Here is an 18261-nt window from a genome sequence, read left to right as displayed (position 1 = left end):
GACCAGATAAGATACCCGTAAGATTCAGCAGAGACTATGTGAAATAACTTGCTTCCCTTCTAGCAGCAGCTTATCGTTCCTCGCTGGAACCTCGAGGAGTGCCTTCAGAGTGAAAGAGTACAGGTCATTCCCGTTCCCAAGAAGAGTCGTAGCACACACTGGGACCCTATACTGCCGACGTCATTCAACTGTAGAATTATTTTATGTTACGCGGTTTATAGAGAAGGAAAGTATCCTATGTAAAGGCCAATACGGTTTCCGCAAACACCGATCTTGTGAAACTCTGTTTCTCCATAAGAGCCAAAGGTCAGATTAACGCCAAGTTACTTCAGGAAGGCATTTGACAGAGTCCCGGATTATCATCTAGTGACACAAATACGAGCTTACTAAGAACCGGACCAGAAATGTGGCTGAATTAAACAGTTTTTTCCAGTCGTAACTCTAGAGGTCGCTCTAAGCGGAAGAAAAAATAACAAATTTAATGATTTACATCTGATGTATTCGCTGTCGCGAATACTGACGACCATGAGCTGTGTGATGGAATAACGACAATGAAAATTTTTGCCGGACCGGGACTTGAACCCGGATTTTTAGTTTATCGCGAGCGGTCCCCTTACCTTTTAGGCTATCCGAGCACGCATCACGCCCAGCCCCTGTCTGTACAAACAGCATCTACCGTGATGTATCTAGGGCTAACTATCGAGAGCATCTTAAGTGATGTGACCATACACTGAGGTGTCAAAAGTCATGTCATAGAGATATGAACATATACAGACGGCAGCAGTGTCGCGTACGCAACGTATAAAAGGGCGGTGCGCCGGCGGAGATGTTATCTGCACTCAGGTGACTGAGGTGAAAAGGTGTACGACATGATAATGGCCACACGAAGGGAGTTAACGGACTTTGACTTGAATGATAGTTAGAGCTAGACGCATGGAACATTCCGTTTCGGAAATCGTTAGAGAATTCAGTAGTCCTAGATCCACAGTGCAAGAGTGTGCCGAGAATACCAAATTTCAGGCATTACCTCTCACCACGGACAACCAAGTGGCCAACGGAATTCACTTAACGACCGAGAGCAACGGCGTTTGCGTAGAGCCAGTGTTAAGAGATAAGCATCACTGTGTCAAATATCAGCAGAGCTAGTGAAAGACTGACGACGAAGGTATCTTTTAGGACAATGCGATAATTCGATGAACTTTATCTTAACGGGTTATGGTAGCAACAGTTCGAGGCGATTTCTTTTTTATTTTAATAACACGACCGTAGAGAACTAGTCAGATGATTCACGATTTGAGTTGGTAAGAGCTGATGATAGGGTTCAAGTATGGCGAAAAGCCCACGAAGCCACGGACCTGAGTTGTCAACAAGCGACTGTACAAGCTCGTATGAGATCCATAATGCTGTGGGCTGTGTTTAGATGGAACGGCCTGGGCTTTTGGTCCAAATGAACCTATCTCTGAATGAAAATGGTTATGTTCGGCTTCCCGGACACCATTTGTAACCATTCATGAATATCACGTTTCCAAACAGAAATCGAATTTTAATGGAGGACAGTGCGCCATGTCACTGCGCTACATTTGTTCGCAATTGAAGAAGATTCTGGAGAATTCGAGTGAATGGTTCGGCCACCCAGATAGCCCAACATGAATGTCATCTAAGTTATGGGATATAATGGTCAGGTAGCGCACAAAATGCTGTGGTAGAAATACTTTCACAATTGTGGATGGCTTTAGAAGCAGCATTACTGAATATTTCTGCAGGGGAATTAAAACGGGTTGTAGCGTCCATGCCATGTCGAGCTGCCGCACTAAGGCGAGAATAAAAAGGTCCAAGATATTAGCACGTATCCCATGACATTTGGCACCTCTGTGTATAAAACAAATGGGACGAATTTTAAGGCAATATAAATAATCCACGAAGGAAGCAGCTTATTACCTTAGGTACTACATAAGAGAAGGCCGCCATGGCCGAGCGGTTCTAGGCGCTTCAGTCCGGAACCGCGCGACTGCTACGGTCGCAGGTTCTATTCCTGCCTCGGGCATGTATGTGTGTAGTGTCCTTAAGTTAGTTAGGTTTAAATAGTTCAAGGTTCTAGGGGCTGATGACCTCAGGTGTTAAGTCCCATAGTGCTCAGAGCTATTTTACTACATAAGATTGATAGATGGGTGAGAGAAGAACCAAACAAGAGCGATGCGTTCCGTCACGGAATCTTTTACTCTGCAGCAGAGCGTTACCGAGAGCATGCTTAACAAACTCCACTGGCACACGTCACACGACAAGCGTTGTGCATTAAATAGATGATGTTTGCTATAGAAATTCCTATAGAGTAATCTCCGGGAAGAGTCAGAAAACGACATCTCGCGAAATGATCGTAATGAGAAAATTCGAGTGATACAGGGAAAGGGTATCAGCTACACCAGAGATACCCTCCGCTACACACCGTGAGGTGGCTTGTATAGTTTAGAGATTATATGCACAAGTAGAGGATATTACATTCGATTTTACGTGAACATTTAGCTCTGACCAGTGACCTGTTCCTTATTGGTTCCGCACACTTTGAGCTCAGAAACAGGTTAGTTGCAATTGGTGAAGGAGTAATTGCTCAATAAATGCGGCTAACGAAATGCAGTATGAATTGTAACGCCACCACCGTTTTCTGGGCGTTACCGCAGCAGTAGAGGTGCGCCAAAGTATGGCAGCCGATGGACGCAGCGACGAGGTTTTCCCACTAGGCTAAGCACCGAAAAATGGCAACGGAGCGTTAACAAGGAGCTCTTGAAGAGAGCTTTCCACACCGCCAGGCCACGGATTTGTTACTCCAAACGCGAATGGAAATAGCACTTAGCACAACAAGTGCGCTGAGAGCCAGTGTAAACATTAACTGTAACACTGGAATCAGCCCTCCCTTCCTCTCCGATCCTGCACAGAACCCCCTTATTCCTTACCTTACCAGTCCATCTGATTTTCAACATTCGTCTTTAGCACCATATCTCAAAACCTTCGATTCCTTTCTGTTCCGATTTTTCCATAGTCCATCTGCAATGCTATGCACCAAATGTACATTCTCAGAAATTTCTTTCTCCAATTCAGGCATAGCTTTGATAGCAGTAGACTTCCTTCGCACAGGAGTGCTCTTCTTCCCAGTGCTCGTCTGCTTCTTGTGTTCCCCTTGCTCCGCCCATCACAGCTCATTCTGCTGCATAGGTACCGGAAGTCCTTAACTTCGTCTACTTCGTCATCCCCAATTCTGAGATAACTTTTTCGGCGTTCTCATTTCTGCTACTTCGCATTACTTTCGTCTTTTTTGATTTACTCTCAATCCATATTGTATTCTCATTACACTGTTTATTCTATTCATAAGATCACGTAATTCACTTTCACTCAGGATAACAATGTCATCAGCGAATCGTATAACTGATACTCTTTCACCTTGAATTTTAATCCCACTCCTGAAGATTACTACTCATTTATTGCACACAGTCATGCTTCCGGCTTGATAGCCGTTCTCAGATGGAAGTTGAAATATCTGATGCCAGATGCAAGCTGATTTAACCTTCCCGTATAAATAAAAAAACAAATAAATCTGGATAATTTCATTCTGACCTAAGAAAACTGATAAATCTTAACTAATGAAAAACGAATAAATTTTGACATAAGCTCAATCTGAATCTGTCCGTGAGAAATAAACCGAAAAATTCTTACCACGTGATGGTGTCGCCGGATAACGCTGTCTATACATCTGCTCATAAATGGAACAGCTTAGTGCAATGCTGGCCTATCAACTAATACTGGATAACATTTGTCTGAGATCTGAATTACGAGAAAAACTGACTTTACTCAGTGTCGCAGCTGCACAGCTGCTCGTCTGATTACTAAAGAGCACATGAGTATGATCTGGCAAAAACTCTGGAATATTTTAATTTAGATAAATGACTGGTTCGAGACTAGCAATGACTTTAGGGGAAATTATACTTTTATAGTCTGGTAAATAAATTATATTCTGGAAATTTTCTACGTTATTGATAAAGATCTACAATCCATTACACGGGAAAATTGAATTATTACAAATATAGGTCAACTGCTGCTGACGAGTCTCAAAAGAAAAAATTGAAACAAATTCATATTAACATCTCAGACAAGTGACTTTACTACGCGCATGCCAATAAAAATAATAAAATTTACCTTACAATAGATGGTTGACTTAATTACACTGTTGTTTCTTCTTTATATTAACAATTATTCATTTGTTCATCATCATCTCATTCCGTGGTGTCATTTAGTTCTGTGGCTGATCACAATTATTATTCAGTTCCATATAGCAAAATTTTACAACTTGTTCTAGACTGCGACGTTAACAACTACCAACTGAAAACCAGCGACAGACTGCAACTACACTGTAGCAGCGAGCGAGTGCAACTGCAGCAGAGACTGTTCTGACCTGAAACTCGTATGGAGCTCCCTTTTAACAGGGGCAAAGATATTTTATGTCTCAGGCAACGCCTCTGAATTGTCGTTCTAGCAAGTGACCAATACATCGAGTTTACATTTGTTCCAGCAGGGAGCTGAACCCCTTACACTGATTGAAATGACTATAGTTATGGGATACCTCCTAGCGTCGTGTCCTGTTTCCTAGTGTAGAGCAGCACATGACATGGCGTGGACTGAACAAGTCGTTGGAAGTCCCCTGCACAAATATTGAGCAACGCTGCCTTCATAGCCGTCCATAATCGCGAAAGTGTTGCCCATGCAGGATGTTGTGCACGAACTGACCTCTCGATCATGTCCCATATATATTCGTTGGAATCATGTCGGGAAATCTGGGTGGCCAAATAATTTGCTCGAATTTCCCAGAATGACCTTCAAACCAATCGGTAACAATTGTGGCACGGTGACATGGCGCTTTGTCATCCATAAATATTCGATTGGTCTTTGGGAACATGAAGTCTATGAATGACTGCATTTGCAGTCGAATATAACAATTTCCAGTGAATGAAAGGTTCAGCTGGATCAGAAGATACAGTCCACTGCGTGTAAACACAGCATACACGGTTATGAAGCCATCACCAGCTTGCACAGTTCCTAGTTGACATCTTGTGTCCCTGGCTTCGAAATGTCTTTACCGCACTACCATCAACTCTTAGCAAATGAGATCGGGGTTCGGCTGCTCAGGCCAAGATTTTCGAGACGTCTTGGGTCCAACCGATGTGGCTACGAGCTCGGTAGGGGCGCTGCGGGCGTCGTCGTGCTCTTAGCAAAGAGAGTGCTGTCAATCATCTGCTGTCATAGTCCATGAGCGCCAAATTTCGCGACACGTTCGTCGAATGTCCCGCAGTGATTTCTGCGGTTGTTCATGCAATGTTTCTTGTCTCTTATCACTGACAATTCTACGCAAACGATAGTCCTCCCTGTCGTTAAGTGAAGCCCGACGGTCACTTCGTTATCCGTGGCGAGAGGTAATGCCCAAAATTTGATATTCTCAGCACTCTCTTGGCACTGTGGATCTATTAATACTGAATTCCCCAATGTTTTCGGAGTGATACGTCCTCCAACTACCGTTCCGCGTTCAAAGTATGTTAATTTCCATCGTGGGGCCATGATCACGTTGGAAACCTTTTCACGTGAATCATCTGAGTACAAATGACAACTCCATCAATGCACTGTCCTATTGTACCTTTCGTACACCATACTACCGCCATTTTTATAAGTGCATGTAGCTATCCCATTATTTTTTGTCATCAAAATGTATACTAATATAACGATTGATCGGTCGCAGTAAGCATTGCTCTGTTTATACATACATCTATACAGAGAACACTTTTCCGAAGGCTGCTGGAAATTTAATATTCAATACCTTTTCAGAAGTCTAACTATTAAGTTGACGTAGGATACACACATTCGAGGCGTTAACGAGGATGAAAGGACAGTACCAGAACACGTGACAGGAAGTGCTGTCTCTAAATGCGGATTCATTATTAAGAGAAATTTCAGACATGCATCATAATTGTACGACTCGCTGTTATTCCATAAACGCAATTGCCATGATCAACTAAATATAGAAATAGCGTGGTCTCCTGTGGCAGGGATACAACAATGATATTGCTCTGTGGCCAGTTTTCGTTTTACGGAGAACGTTTTATGGAGAACATATGTTTTCTCATAGAGGAGTGTGAATAAACAAGAATACGACTATTTTGTTCGCATTGGATTTGAATCTAAAGCTTGCACTGTAGCTTGAAAATTTTTGCAAATACCACTCGTCTTCTAACGAAACGCATTTATAATTTTGTACTTTCCATCAGTTACTTTTCGTCTTACAACCTCAAAAACCTCACAAAACACAGCTTCCTTAAAGGCCGTCTGATCCCGACCACTGCTCATTAGCTTTGTCAGCACTACTTTAGAGCAGCAATATCATGTGCTAATCTTCCATAGTACTAATAAGTTACCACTAGCCTTATACCTCTACTTCTGTATGCTTCCTCATATTCCTTTCTTCACCGATTCTGCGCTGAACCTCCTCATTCCTTACATTATCAGTCCACCTAATATTCAACTTTCGTCTGTAGCAAGCATCTCAAATACTTCGATTCTCCTCTGTTCCTGTTTTCACTACCATACAATACTTTACTCCAAACGTGTATTCTCAGAAATTTCTCCCTCAAATTGAAGTCCATGTTTCATAACAGAAACCTTCGCTTGGTCAGAAGTGCCCTTTTTGCCAGTGCTAGTTTGGTATCGATGACCTCCTTCCTCCATTCGTCATTGGTTATTTCGCTGCCTGGGTAGCAGAATTCCTTAACTTCATCAACGTCGAGACCATCAGTCCTGATGTTAAGTTTCTCGCTGTTCTAATTTCTGCTGTTTCTCATTACTTTCGTCTTTCTTCGATTTATTCTGGATCTATGTTCTGTACTCATTAGACTGTCCATCCATTCAGCAGATCGTGTCCTACAACACTTTTAATCCGAGCATTTCGTACATGGTCGTGCATTCTTATTATTCCCTCTTGGTTGCTGTACATATTGCATATTGCCCGTGTCTCCCTACAGCTGCCGGCCGCGGTGGTCTCGCGGTTCTAGGCGCTCAGTCGGGAACTGCGCGACTGCTACGGTCGCAGGTTCGAATCCTGCCTCGGGCATGGATGCGTGTGCTGCCCTTAGGTTAGTTAGGTGTAAGTAGTTATAAGTTCTAGGGGACTGATGACCACAGATGTTAAGTCCCATAATGCTCAAAGCCATTTGAACCAGCCATCCCTACAGCTAACCCCATTTTTTTCAGAATTTCGAACACATTGCACAATTTACTTTGTCGAAAGCTTTTTCTAGGGCTACAAATCCTATGACAGTGTCTTGATTTTCCTTTAATCTTGCTTCCATTATAGACCACATCGTCAGAATTGCCTCTCTGGCGTCTTTACCTTTCCTAAAGCCAAACATCGTCATATAACTCATCCTCAGTTTCCTTTTCCATTCTTCTGTATATTATTCTTGTCAGCAACTTAGATGCATGAGCTAACTGCATGAGTTAACTGTGCAATAATTCTCGCACTTCTCAGCGCTTGTATTCTTCGGAATTGTGTGGATGATATTTTTCTGTAAGTCAGACAGTGTATTGGCAGACTCATACATTCTACACACCAGAGTGAACAGCGGGTTTGTTTCAACTTCCCCTAATGCTTTTAGAAATTCTGATTGTATGTTACCTATCCCTTCTACCTGATTTGATCTTAAGTCCTCCAAAGCTCTCATAAATTCTGATTCTAAAACTGTACCCCTATCTATTATAAATCGACTGCTGTTTCTTCTACTACGTCAGACAAATGTTCCCCCTCATAGAACCCTTCAATGTACTCTTTCCACCAATCCGCTCTGTCCCCTGAATTTTGACAATGGAATTCTGGTTACAGTCTTCTTTTTACCATCCTTGCTTTTAATTTCACCAAAGGTTGTTTTGGCTTTCCTATATGCTGACTCAGTCCTTGCGACTATAATTTCTTTTTCGATTTTTTCACATTTTTCATGCACCCTTCTTATCTTAGCTTCCCTGCACCTCCTATTTATTTCATTTCTCAGCGTCTAGCATTTCTAAATTCCTCAATTTCCCAGAACATTTTTGTACGTCCTTCTTTCGTCTTTCAACTGCATTTCTTCTGTTGCTTATGGCTTCTTTACAGTTACCTTCTTTGTCGCTATGTTTTTCTTTCCAGCTTCTGTGATTGCAATTTTCAGGGATGTCCATTCCTCTTTAACTGTACTGTCTACTGGAGTATTCTTTATTGCTGTATCTACAGCCTTAGAGAATTTCAAGCGTATCTCATGATTCCTTAGTACTTCCGTATCGCACTTCTATGCGTATTGATTCTTCCTGACTAATCTCTTAAACTTCCCCCTACTCTTCATGACTACTACGTTGTGTTCAGAGTATAACTGCTCCTGGGCACCCCGAACAATCCGCTATCTGATTTCGAAATCTGTGCCTGATCATGATGTAATCTAACTGAAATCTCGTTTCGCCCGCATTTTCCAAGTATACTTCCTCCTCTTGTGATTCTTGAACAGAGTATTTGCTATTACTTGCTGAAATGTATGACAGAACTCGATAAGTCTTTCTCCTCTCTCATTCCTTGTCGCAAGCCCATTTTCTCCTATAACTTTCCTGTAGCCTTTTCTTCTACTCCTTCCACAGAACTGCATTCCAGTCCCTCATGAGTATCAGATTTTCATCTCCCTTTTCGTATTGTATTACCCTTTCAGTATCCACATATACTTTATCTATTTCTTCCTTTTCAGCTTGCAACGTCGGCATGTATTCCTGAGCCACTGTTGACGACGTAGATTTTCTGTCGATTCTGATAAGAATAACCCTATCACTGAACTGTTCACAATAGCACTCTCTGCCCTAAATCTTATTCATAACGAATCCTACTTCTGCTGATTTTGATATTACTCCATACTCATCTGACCATAAATCCTTGGCTTCTTTCAGTTTTGCTTCATTGACCCCTACTGCATCTATTGCGAGCCTTTGCACTTCTGTTTTCAGATTTTCTAGCTTCCCTACCACATTCAAACTTCTCACATTCCACGCCCCGACTTGTCGGACGTTATCCATTCTTTGATTATTCAATCTTTTTCTTTAGGTCGTCTCCCCCTCGGCAGTCCCCTCAAGGAGATCCGAATTGGGTGTTATTCCTGAATCTTTTGTCAATGAAGAGATCATCGTGACACTTTTTCAGTTACAGGCCATATGTGTCTGGACTATGTGTCTTTAATGCAGTGGTTTCCATTGCCTTCTGCATTTCCATGATGTTGATCTTTGCTGATTCTTCCACCTGTAGGGGCAGTTTCGGACTCCAAGGGTGAGAGTGCCTTGAACCTCGATCCGCTGCTTCGCATTCTTTGACAAGGCCGTTGGCAGAATGAGGGTGAGTTGTTATGCCGGTGGCCTTCGGCTACCAATGCTGAGTATTAATCCATATTTAAGCGGTGGTGGGTTTCGAGCCCGGGACCAAAGACGTTTTGATCTCCAAGTCGCCGTACATAACCATTTCCAGTACATAACCATTTATTGTCAACTTGTCTCCATGGATTCGTTGGGTCTGCACCATACTCCACCCCTACCGTGCTCTTACCAACTGAAATGGGCAATCATCTGATCGGACCACGGTTTTCGAGTTGTATAATGTTCGATGGATATGGTCATGACCCCAGGAGAGGCGCTGCAGGCAATGACATGCTGTTACAGAAGGCACTCGCGTAGGTCGTCTGCTGCCATAGCCCATTAACACTAAACTTCGTGGCACTGTCCTAACGCATACCTTCACCGTACATCCCTTATTGATGTCTCTGGCTGTTTTAAGTAGTGTTGCTTGTCTGTTAGCACTGACAATTCTACCTAAACGAAGCTGCTCTCGGTCGTTAAGTGAAGGCCATCGGCCACTGCGTTGTCCATGTTTTCTTGACACACTCTTAACACTGTGGATATCGGAATATTGAATTCCAATACGGTTTTCGAATCTAAATGTCCCATGCATCTAGCTCCCACTACCACTCTGCTTTAAAAGTCTGTTAATTCCTGTCGTGGGACCATATGTCGGTAACTCTTTCACATGAATCACCTGAGTGAATCCATCAATGGAGCTTCTATACCTTTTATACGCAATACATCCGCGATCTGCATGCGTGCTTATCTCTATCCCATGACTTTTCTTACCCCGCTGTGCTTTTGTCTGATACATTTTCAATGTTGTATATTGTTAGAAGGGCGACAACGTGTCCCAAGGAAAATAAAGTGATTTTCAAAGTATTTTAATGAAAAACTACAGTCCCAGTATTTTTTGTTGTAATGATTGGTTTCAGCTGAATAAGACAATACCTCAGTAGGTATGGGAAGAGGAAGATGGCAAAGCTTATAGATGACAGTGTAGTGGGTGTGGTGGGATCACTCATGAAAAAAATCTGTAGTAGTTGGTGTTAGAGCTGCACCTTTTCTAGACTGAAGTCAGCTGATAGGTATACCTCCTTAAAGGAAGACCCTCTAGCAAGGAAATCACCTTCAAGGGCGGTTGGGTATCCAAGTAGAGTAAGAATTAGCACGTTTCATCAGTTTATAAGGGGTGTTAGAGATAAAGTTAGTGATCTGCTTATAGATGTTGACTCTGACATTATTGGTATATGGGAGCACCACTTAAATAATCTGACAATTTCAGTGACTTAACTTACCAAAATACAGATTAGCTGGCTGTTTTTCAAGGAGTTCTTTGCGGAGTGGGGGAATAGCCAGATAAGTAAATAACATTATTCCGTTGGAGACCGTAGACATATCACAGCACTGGCACTGAGCAGGTATTTGAATGTTGTGCAGGGGCAGCTGAATTTAGTGAAACTAAACTTCTAATTGTTGTTGTTTATAGGTCCCCTAACCCATTCTTTAGAGAATTTCTGCTCAAGATAGAGGGAATTATTGGTTCACTTTACAGGAAGTACCAAAAATTTGTTTTATGTGGTGAATTCAATACTAATTCTGTATGGGACTGTACAAGAAAAAGGATGTTGGAAGGTCGCCTAAACTCATATGATCTGATGCAGACTGTGTTTTCTTCAACCAGAGTGCAGGGGAACACTAGCACTGCCATAGACAATATTTTTATTCATTCTTGTTCCTAGATGGGCATTCTGTTAGTAAAAGAGTGAATGGCCTTTCAGACCATGATATACAAATTTTAAAACAGGAACAGTTTTGTACTGAAACAAATGCTATATATGATTACAAACTATGCAGAAAAGCTAATCCATCGGAAACACTGAGTTTTTCAAACCTCATTAAGGAACAAGATTGGCAGGTTGTTTATAGTGCCGATAACACATAGGACAAATATAATGCTTCTCTTAACACATGTCTCATGCATTCCATTAGAACGTTCTAAACAGGGTACTAGCAGTAAAGAGCAGCCTGGATGACTGATTAGTGGACTAAGTATATCATGTACAACGAAGTGGGAATTATATCAAAATGTTAGAAGTAGGCACAATCAGCCTAAAGTATCCCTTTACAAACAGTATTGTGAGGTGCTTAACAATGTTATTAGGAAGGCAAAGAGTATGTGGTACGCTAGCAGAATAGGTAATTCACGGGATAAAGTTGAAACCTTATGGTCAGTTTTAAGGATCTGTCTGGTCAGCAGCACAAGGTTGATGATATAAAGTTAGTTCGTAGAAAAAATATTTCTGTTACTGATAAGTCAGATATATGTACAGTATTTCTGAGAATTGGTGGTGAATTAAAAAAATGATTAGTTTCTACAGGGAATCATACAATTCCCTTGGAAAATGCCTTTCTGAGATTGATGTGTTAAATACTCCTCTGTAATACTGACAAGGGAAAGATTGGGTCAGTAATTAAATCACTGAAGACCAAGGACTCTCACGGATATCATGGAGTGCCGCGCAGAACATTAAAGTACTGTGCTGCGCTTGTTAGTCCAGTACTTAATCAGTTTTGTAATTTTTCCTGTAAGAATGGTCAGTTTCCTGATCAATTGAAGTACTCAATAGCTAAACCGCTTTATAAAATGGGAGAAGGGGACAATGTAGATAATTTAGACCTGTTTCTATGCAACCACTGTTTGCTAAAGTTACTGAAAGGCCTGTGTATGTAAGGATAATTATTTCACATTATTTGCTATCAAATGTAGAGTTCAGTTTCAGAATTTGTTTAAGAACTGAATATGCTATATGCTGTTTTGTCTGTGAGGTACTGGATGGATTAAACAAAAGGTTTCGAACACTGGGCATATTTTTTTATTTAACAAAGGCGTTTGATTGTGTCGATAACAAAATATTGCTCCAGGAGTAGGACTACTATGGAATACCTGGAGTAGCTCACAACTGATTCACCTCTGAATTTAACAACAGAGAGCAGAGAGGCATTACTCACAGTGTTCACAGTGTTGAGAATGGCTATAATGTGGTGTCTAAGCGGGAAACGGTCAAATAGTTTTGTGTGAGGGAGGGGGGGGGGGGGGGGTAGGGGGGCGTCGGATGCCCCAGGGATGAGTGCTGGGGCACTCCTGTTCCTTATTTATATTAATGATATGCCCTCTAGCTATTACAGGGAATTCCAAAATATTTCTGTCTTGGTAGTATATGCAACATTGGCTCTGTTTCAGATAGTGCAGTTCATGACAAAGGTTCATAGCTTGTAGAAAATAAACATACGTAAATCACAAGCAGACTCAGTTTTTACAGTTTCTAACACACAATTTAACCAAACTGGACGTTTTCATTTCACAGAATGAACGTACGGTTAGCGAAACTGAAGGGTTCAAATATCTAGGTGTAAGCTCTCGTGGAAAGCCCACGTTCAGGATCTTGCTCAAAGACAATTCTGCCATTTTTACTGTTCGAACGGTATCTGAAGTAAGTGATAGTTGGACACGAAAAGTAGTCTACTTGACTTATCTTCATTCTCTTATATCCTATGGTATTATATTTTGGGGTAACTCTTCCCATTCGCAAAGGATAATTTTGGCTCAGAAACGAGCAATTCAGGCAATAAGTGGTATAATTTCGATAAACTCTCGTCCACCCCTGTTTACCAGTGTGGGTATTCTGATATTGGCCTCTCAATATACAGGGTGGTCTATTGATAGTGACTGAGCCAAATATCTCACGAAATAAGCATCAAACGAAAAAACTACATAGAACGAAACTCGTCTAACTTGAAGGGGGAAACCTGGTGGGGTATGGTTGGCCCGCTAGATGGAGCTGCCATAGGTCAAACGGATACCAACTGCGTTTTTTTTTTTAAATAGGAACCACCATTTTTATTACGTATTCGTGTAGTACGTAAAGAAATACATATGTTTTAGTTGCACCACTTTCTTCGGTTTGTGATAGATGGTTCTGTAATAGTCATAAACGTATACGTACGTCGTATTACGTAACATTCCGCCAATGCTGACGCTATTTGTTCCGTGATACATTACCCGTGTTAAAATGGACTGTTTACCAATTGCTGGAAAGGTCAATATCGTGTTGATGTATGGCTATTGTGATCAAAATGCCCAACTGGCTTGTGCTATGTATGCTGCCCGGTATCCTGGACGACATAACCCAAATGTCCGGTTCGTTCGTCGGGAGCTGTCGGCCGTGGCCGGCATTTGGTTGGGTGACCATCCGGGCCGCTACGAGCTGTTGCCATTTTTCAGGGTGCACTCAGCCTCGTGATGACTACTGAGTATCTACTCGACCGAATAGTGGGAGCTCCTGTCAATAAAACCATCATAACGACAGGGAGAGCGGTGTGCTGCCTCAACTGAGGATGACGCGGCGGTCGGATGTTCCCGATGGGCCACTTCTGACCTGAAGACGGAGTCCTCCTCATTAAGCGACGAAGCGTCATTCACCAACAGCGGTAACGTAAACCGGTATAATATGCACTATTGGGCAATGGAAACTCCAACGATGGCTGCCACAAGTGCAACATCAGCGACCTTGGCAGGTTATTGTATGGTGCGGCATTATGGGAGGAAGGATAATAGGCCCCCATTTTATTGATAGTAATCTAAATGGTGCAATGGTTGCTGATTTCCTACATAATGTTCTACCAGTGTTACTACAAGATGGTTTCACTGGATGATAGAATGGCGATGTACTTCCAACGTTATGGATGTTCGGCATATAGCTCGCGTATGGTTGAAGCGGTATTGAATAGCATATTTCATGACAGGTGGATTGGTCGTCGAAGCAACATACTATGACCCGCACGTTCACCGAATCAGACATCCCCGGATTTCTTTCTGCGGGGAAAGTTGAAGGATATTTGCAAATCGTGACCCACCGACAACGCCTGACAATATGCGTCAGCGCATTGTTAATGCATGTCTGAAAATTATGGAAGGGGAACTACTCGCTGTTGAGAGGAATGTCGCTACACGCATTGCCAAATGCATTGAGGTTGACGGACATCATTTTGAGCATTTATTGCATTAATGTGGTAGTTACAGGTGATCACACTGTAACAGCATGCGTTCTCAGAAGTGATAACTTCACAAAGGTACATGTATCACATTGGAACAACGGAAATAAAATGTTCAAACGTATCTACTTTCTGTATTTTAATTTAAAAAACCTACATTTTACCAACTCTTCACCTAAAATTGTGAGCCATATTTTTGTGACTATTGCGGCGCCATCTATCACAAAGCGAAAAAAGTGGTCCTACTAAAACACTCATATTTCTTTACGTACTACACGAACATGTAATAAAAATGGGGGTTCCTATGTAAAGAAAAAACGCAGTTGATATCCGTGTGACCTATGGCAGCGCCATCTTGCGGTCCAACCATAGCCCAATCTGGTTTCCCCCTTCAAGGTAGACAAGTTTCGTTCTTTGTAGTTTTTTCGGTTGACGCTTAATTCGTGAGATATTTGGCCCGGTCACGATCAGTGAACCACCATGTATATATTCATCACTGTCATGTCTTCTTACCAATAGCAGCCTTTTGCTAGGAATTAGTAGCTTTCACTCAGTAATGCTAGGCAGAAATCCAATCTGCATTTGGATCGTACTTCCTTGACTTTTATGGAGAAAAGTATGCGGTATACTGCTGCGTTCATTTTAAGTAAGCTACCAAAAGAATTAAAAAATTTTAGCAACAGTGCAAGCACTTTCAAATCGAAACCGAAGAGTTGTTCTGTATTGTAGTTTTTTCGGTTGACGCTTATTTCGTGAGATATTTGGCCCGGTCACGATCAGTGAACCACCATGTATATATTCATCACTGTTATGTCTTCTTACCAATAGCAGCCTTTTGCCAGGAATTAGTAGCTTTCACTCAGTAATGCTAGGCAGAAATCCAATCTGCATTTGGATCGTACTTCCTTGACTTTTATGGAGAAAAGTATGCGGTATACTGCTGCGTTCATTTTAAGTAAGCTACCAAAAGAATTAAGAAATTTTAGCAACAGTGCAAGCACTTTCAAATCGAAACCGAAGAGTTTTTCTGTAGTGGAGTTCCTTGAAAAATTATGCTGACTCCAATGTTAAATTGTTGATGCGTTTACGTAAACTTATGACTTGTCTTTTTTGGATTAATAAACATTTCATTTCAAATGTTATTACTTTTTATGTTGTAATTTGAGTCACTGACTCATTCCATGATCTTGGAGATTTGCTCTTCAATTTGGTCCTGCGTAACTAGACATGCAAAATAAAATAAAAACGTAAAATTATAAGGTCAAGTAGTTAAGTCAAGCATCAGCTGCTACGCCTTTTAATAATCAGTATGAGCAAACTGTGCAACATTTTGAGAAAAGTCCCTTAAGGGAGGAAATCAATAGAGTAACATGTGAATATTAACATGTTGCGTGGACGATTTTATATGTTGAAGTTGCTGAGAAATTTAAAAGGTATAAAAAGAAGTATGATTTTATAGTCTATTACCAGGAATAGTCAATCTACACAGAATTTTGATTTTCTATGGTTTGGCATAATGACAAGCGATTTATGGGGAAGGGACTCTTTCGAACAGATTTATCTGATTCTGTCCATAACGTTTCATGTCGGAGTTGATTTTCCATGTCTAATCTTAAAAGCTAATCTGCATTTTCTTTACAAATTAAAAAAAAATGTATGCATTGAGAGCTGGCTATTAAATACCAATTATTTGAGCAAGATATGTCAACATTAATGCTCTTGATGCACATGCAGAAATTTTTGTTTGTGAAATTATAATTCTCTGTGCCTAAGATCAGCTTCTGCCTCCCAGGCAACGTATCACCCGTGTGGGGAGTGTCTATTTACCTGGCTACCAGCGAAACAGCTACGGGAAACATAGCCAAGCGGCGTCCGCCTAGCAGGTACTGCTCGGCGTTGACGGCGACCTTGAAGAATCCAAAGTAGACGCCGATGGCCACGCAGCCGAGCAGCATGGCGCTGAAGATGACGTAGTCGGCGATGCCAAACAAGAGGCGACTGTCCGCCGCTGTGGGTTCCGAAATCACTTCCATAGTTTCCGGCTGGCGCGTTCAGTAACTGTACTGTTGGAAATCATAAACTTATAACTACTACAAGTAATTCTTCTGTCATTAAAATCTAGTCAGAGTCATCATCAGAGTCTACAGACAGCAGTTCATGTGGAAGAACATGGGGTGTAAAAATAATGGACAGGTGCTTTAGTACTTGTCGAAGATAACAACAAAACACGAAGGTACTGCGGACCAGTGGTACGACTTAGATACGAACCCAAGTGTCCAAAATGACAAATCATTGTGTTATAAAACTGTGCCGACTCGTTCAGAGCGGTATGGTCGTCAGTTCTGGAATGTCCACTGCAGCCAACGATGCTACGGTGAGGTAGTATTTCTGCACGTGGCCTGCAGGCGGTCGCTGCGATCCTGATGGTGGAAGAGGAGCAGAGAAGGGAAGATAAGCAGTGCAAAATTTCTGATGATCAGATTACGCGCTAACATTAGTGCAAGGTCTCAACTCTCTCTGCCGCAGATCACGAAATGAGGGCTTATGACGCAGCTGATGGTGAAGTGTCCGTCAGGTTGGATCTTCCCTTTTGATGGGATGTTGTTAGACGAATCGCATGGTCGAGTAGGGCTCTTAGAGAGCTGCGATATTTATGTGTAACATGAACATCACTGTTAACTGATATTTGTACCCACCAATCGAAATATTCTGATAAATTGTTTAAGGATTACCCAATAATAAGATACTTTTTTATTCTGATTTTGGATAAATGAGGATTTCCAATTTTGAACTAATATGTATTAATAATCATCTTGTGGTGCAGTTTTTCTTGTTGTCCCCGTGCTTGCTAAGAAAATGGGATGAGAAGTTCCGCCTTATGCAGGACACCTTTTTTCTTTTGTTTCACCCATACATGTTTCAGCACTTTTGTCCTATCGTCGGTGAGGCCTATTTTTTATTTTTAACTTACATGATGTTATTGTCCATTTATTTTGGTAGCTGTTCTGCTACACAATATACAACTTGTCATAGTTTTGAAGTTGTGGTGCGTTCTCCTATGTTGTTGGCGGCGTAAGTAGGCTTACGTCTTTGCCTGTGTTCGCGTGGCAATGCACTTTTTCCGATTACTCAAAACATAGGAGGAGTTTTCGCTGCCATTACAACAACATGTAGTTGCATACCAGGGACGAGGAGCGCACGGCGCTCTTTATAAAACAAATATTTGATCATGAAAGACGAGCGAGTGCAATACTAGCTCTTTTCTCTGAATTCCCGATGGAAATGATAGTTGAGTTTGGCCGCTGTGTACAATAATATTGCCGTCACAGAAAAACAAACTTAGGTGTGCAGTAGGTTACCTTATTATTAGTAGCTCGTCTAATCACAGAAAAGTTGTAGAACAATGTAAAGGATTATGAAATTTAAGTCCCGATTGAGATTCAAAGACATTTATTTCCTGTAATAACTGACAAATGACACAGTAAAAATTACTGGAAAACATTACGAGATGACGCTAAGACTGTGAGAAGGTACCAAAAGGAGGCGACGACTGATCAGAAAGTTCGACAGTGTCTGCTCATTTGGCAACTTGGAAAATCAAAGTTAACGGTACAAAAATATTTCGCAAATTATAATAACATTAAGGAACACAATTTACATGGTAAAGTTAACAAAAATGGAAGTTTTCAGGATATGGATCAAGATAGCTCAATTACGACACTTACTTTTCCCAAAGTCAAGAGACCGTGTACCCATCAGCACCAAACAATAGCTACGGGA

At 41.5% G+C, this 18261-nt stretch overlaps 1 protein-coding gene across 2 annotated transcripts in view; it reads right to left on the bottom strand.

Annotated features, from left to right (window-relative positions):
- The window catches only part of LOC126284326 (sodium-coupled monocarboxylate transporter 1-like), a 143700-nt gene that overhangs the window by 109591 nt on the left and 15848 nt on the right, over window positions 1–18261 (bottom strand). For both annotated transcript variants that reach the window (XM_049983170.1, XM_049983169.1), the window contains exon 2: window positions 16309–16544. In XM_049983170.1, the coding sequence (XP_049839127.1) occupies window positions 16309–16514 (206 nt within the window). In that variant the 5' untranslated portion in view covers window positions 16515–16544. The remainder of the gene's footprint in view (window positions 1–16308; window positions 16545–18261) is intronic.

This window comes from Schistocerca gregaria, chromosome 8 (genome assembly GCF_023897955.1).
Source record: "Schistocerca gregaria isolate iqSchGreg1 chromosome 8, iqSchGreg1.2, whole genome shotgun sequence".
Lineage (NCBI taxonomy): Eukaryota > Metazoa > Arthropoda > Insecta > Orthoptera > Acrididae > Schistocerca > Schistocerca gregaria.
The sequence above is the reverse complement of the archived record's forward strand: the minus strand, read 5'-3'. Positions and strand labels throughout refer to the sequence as shown.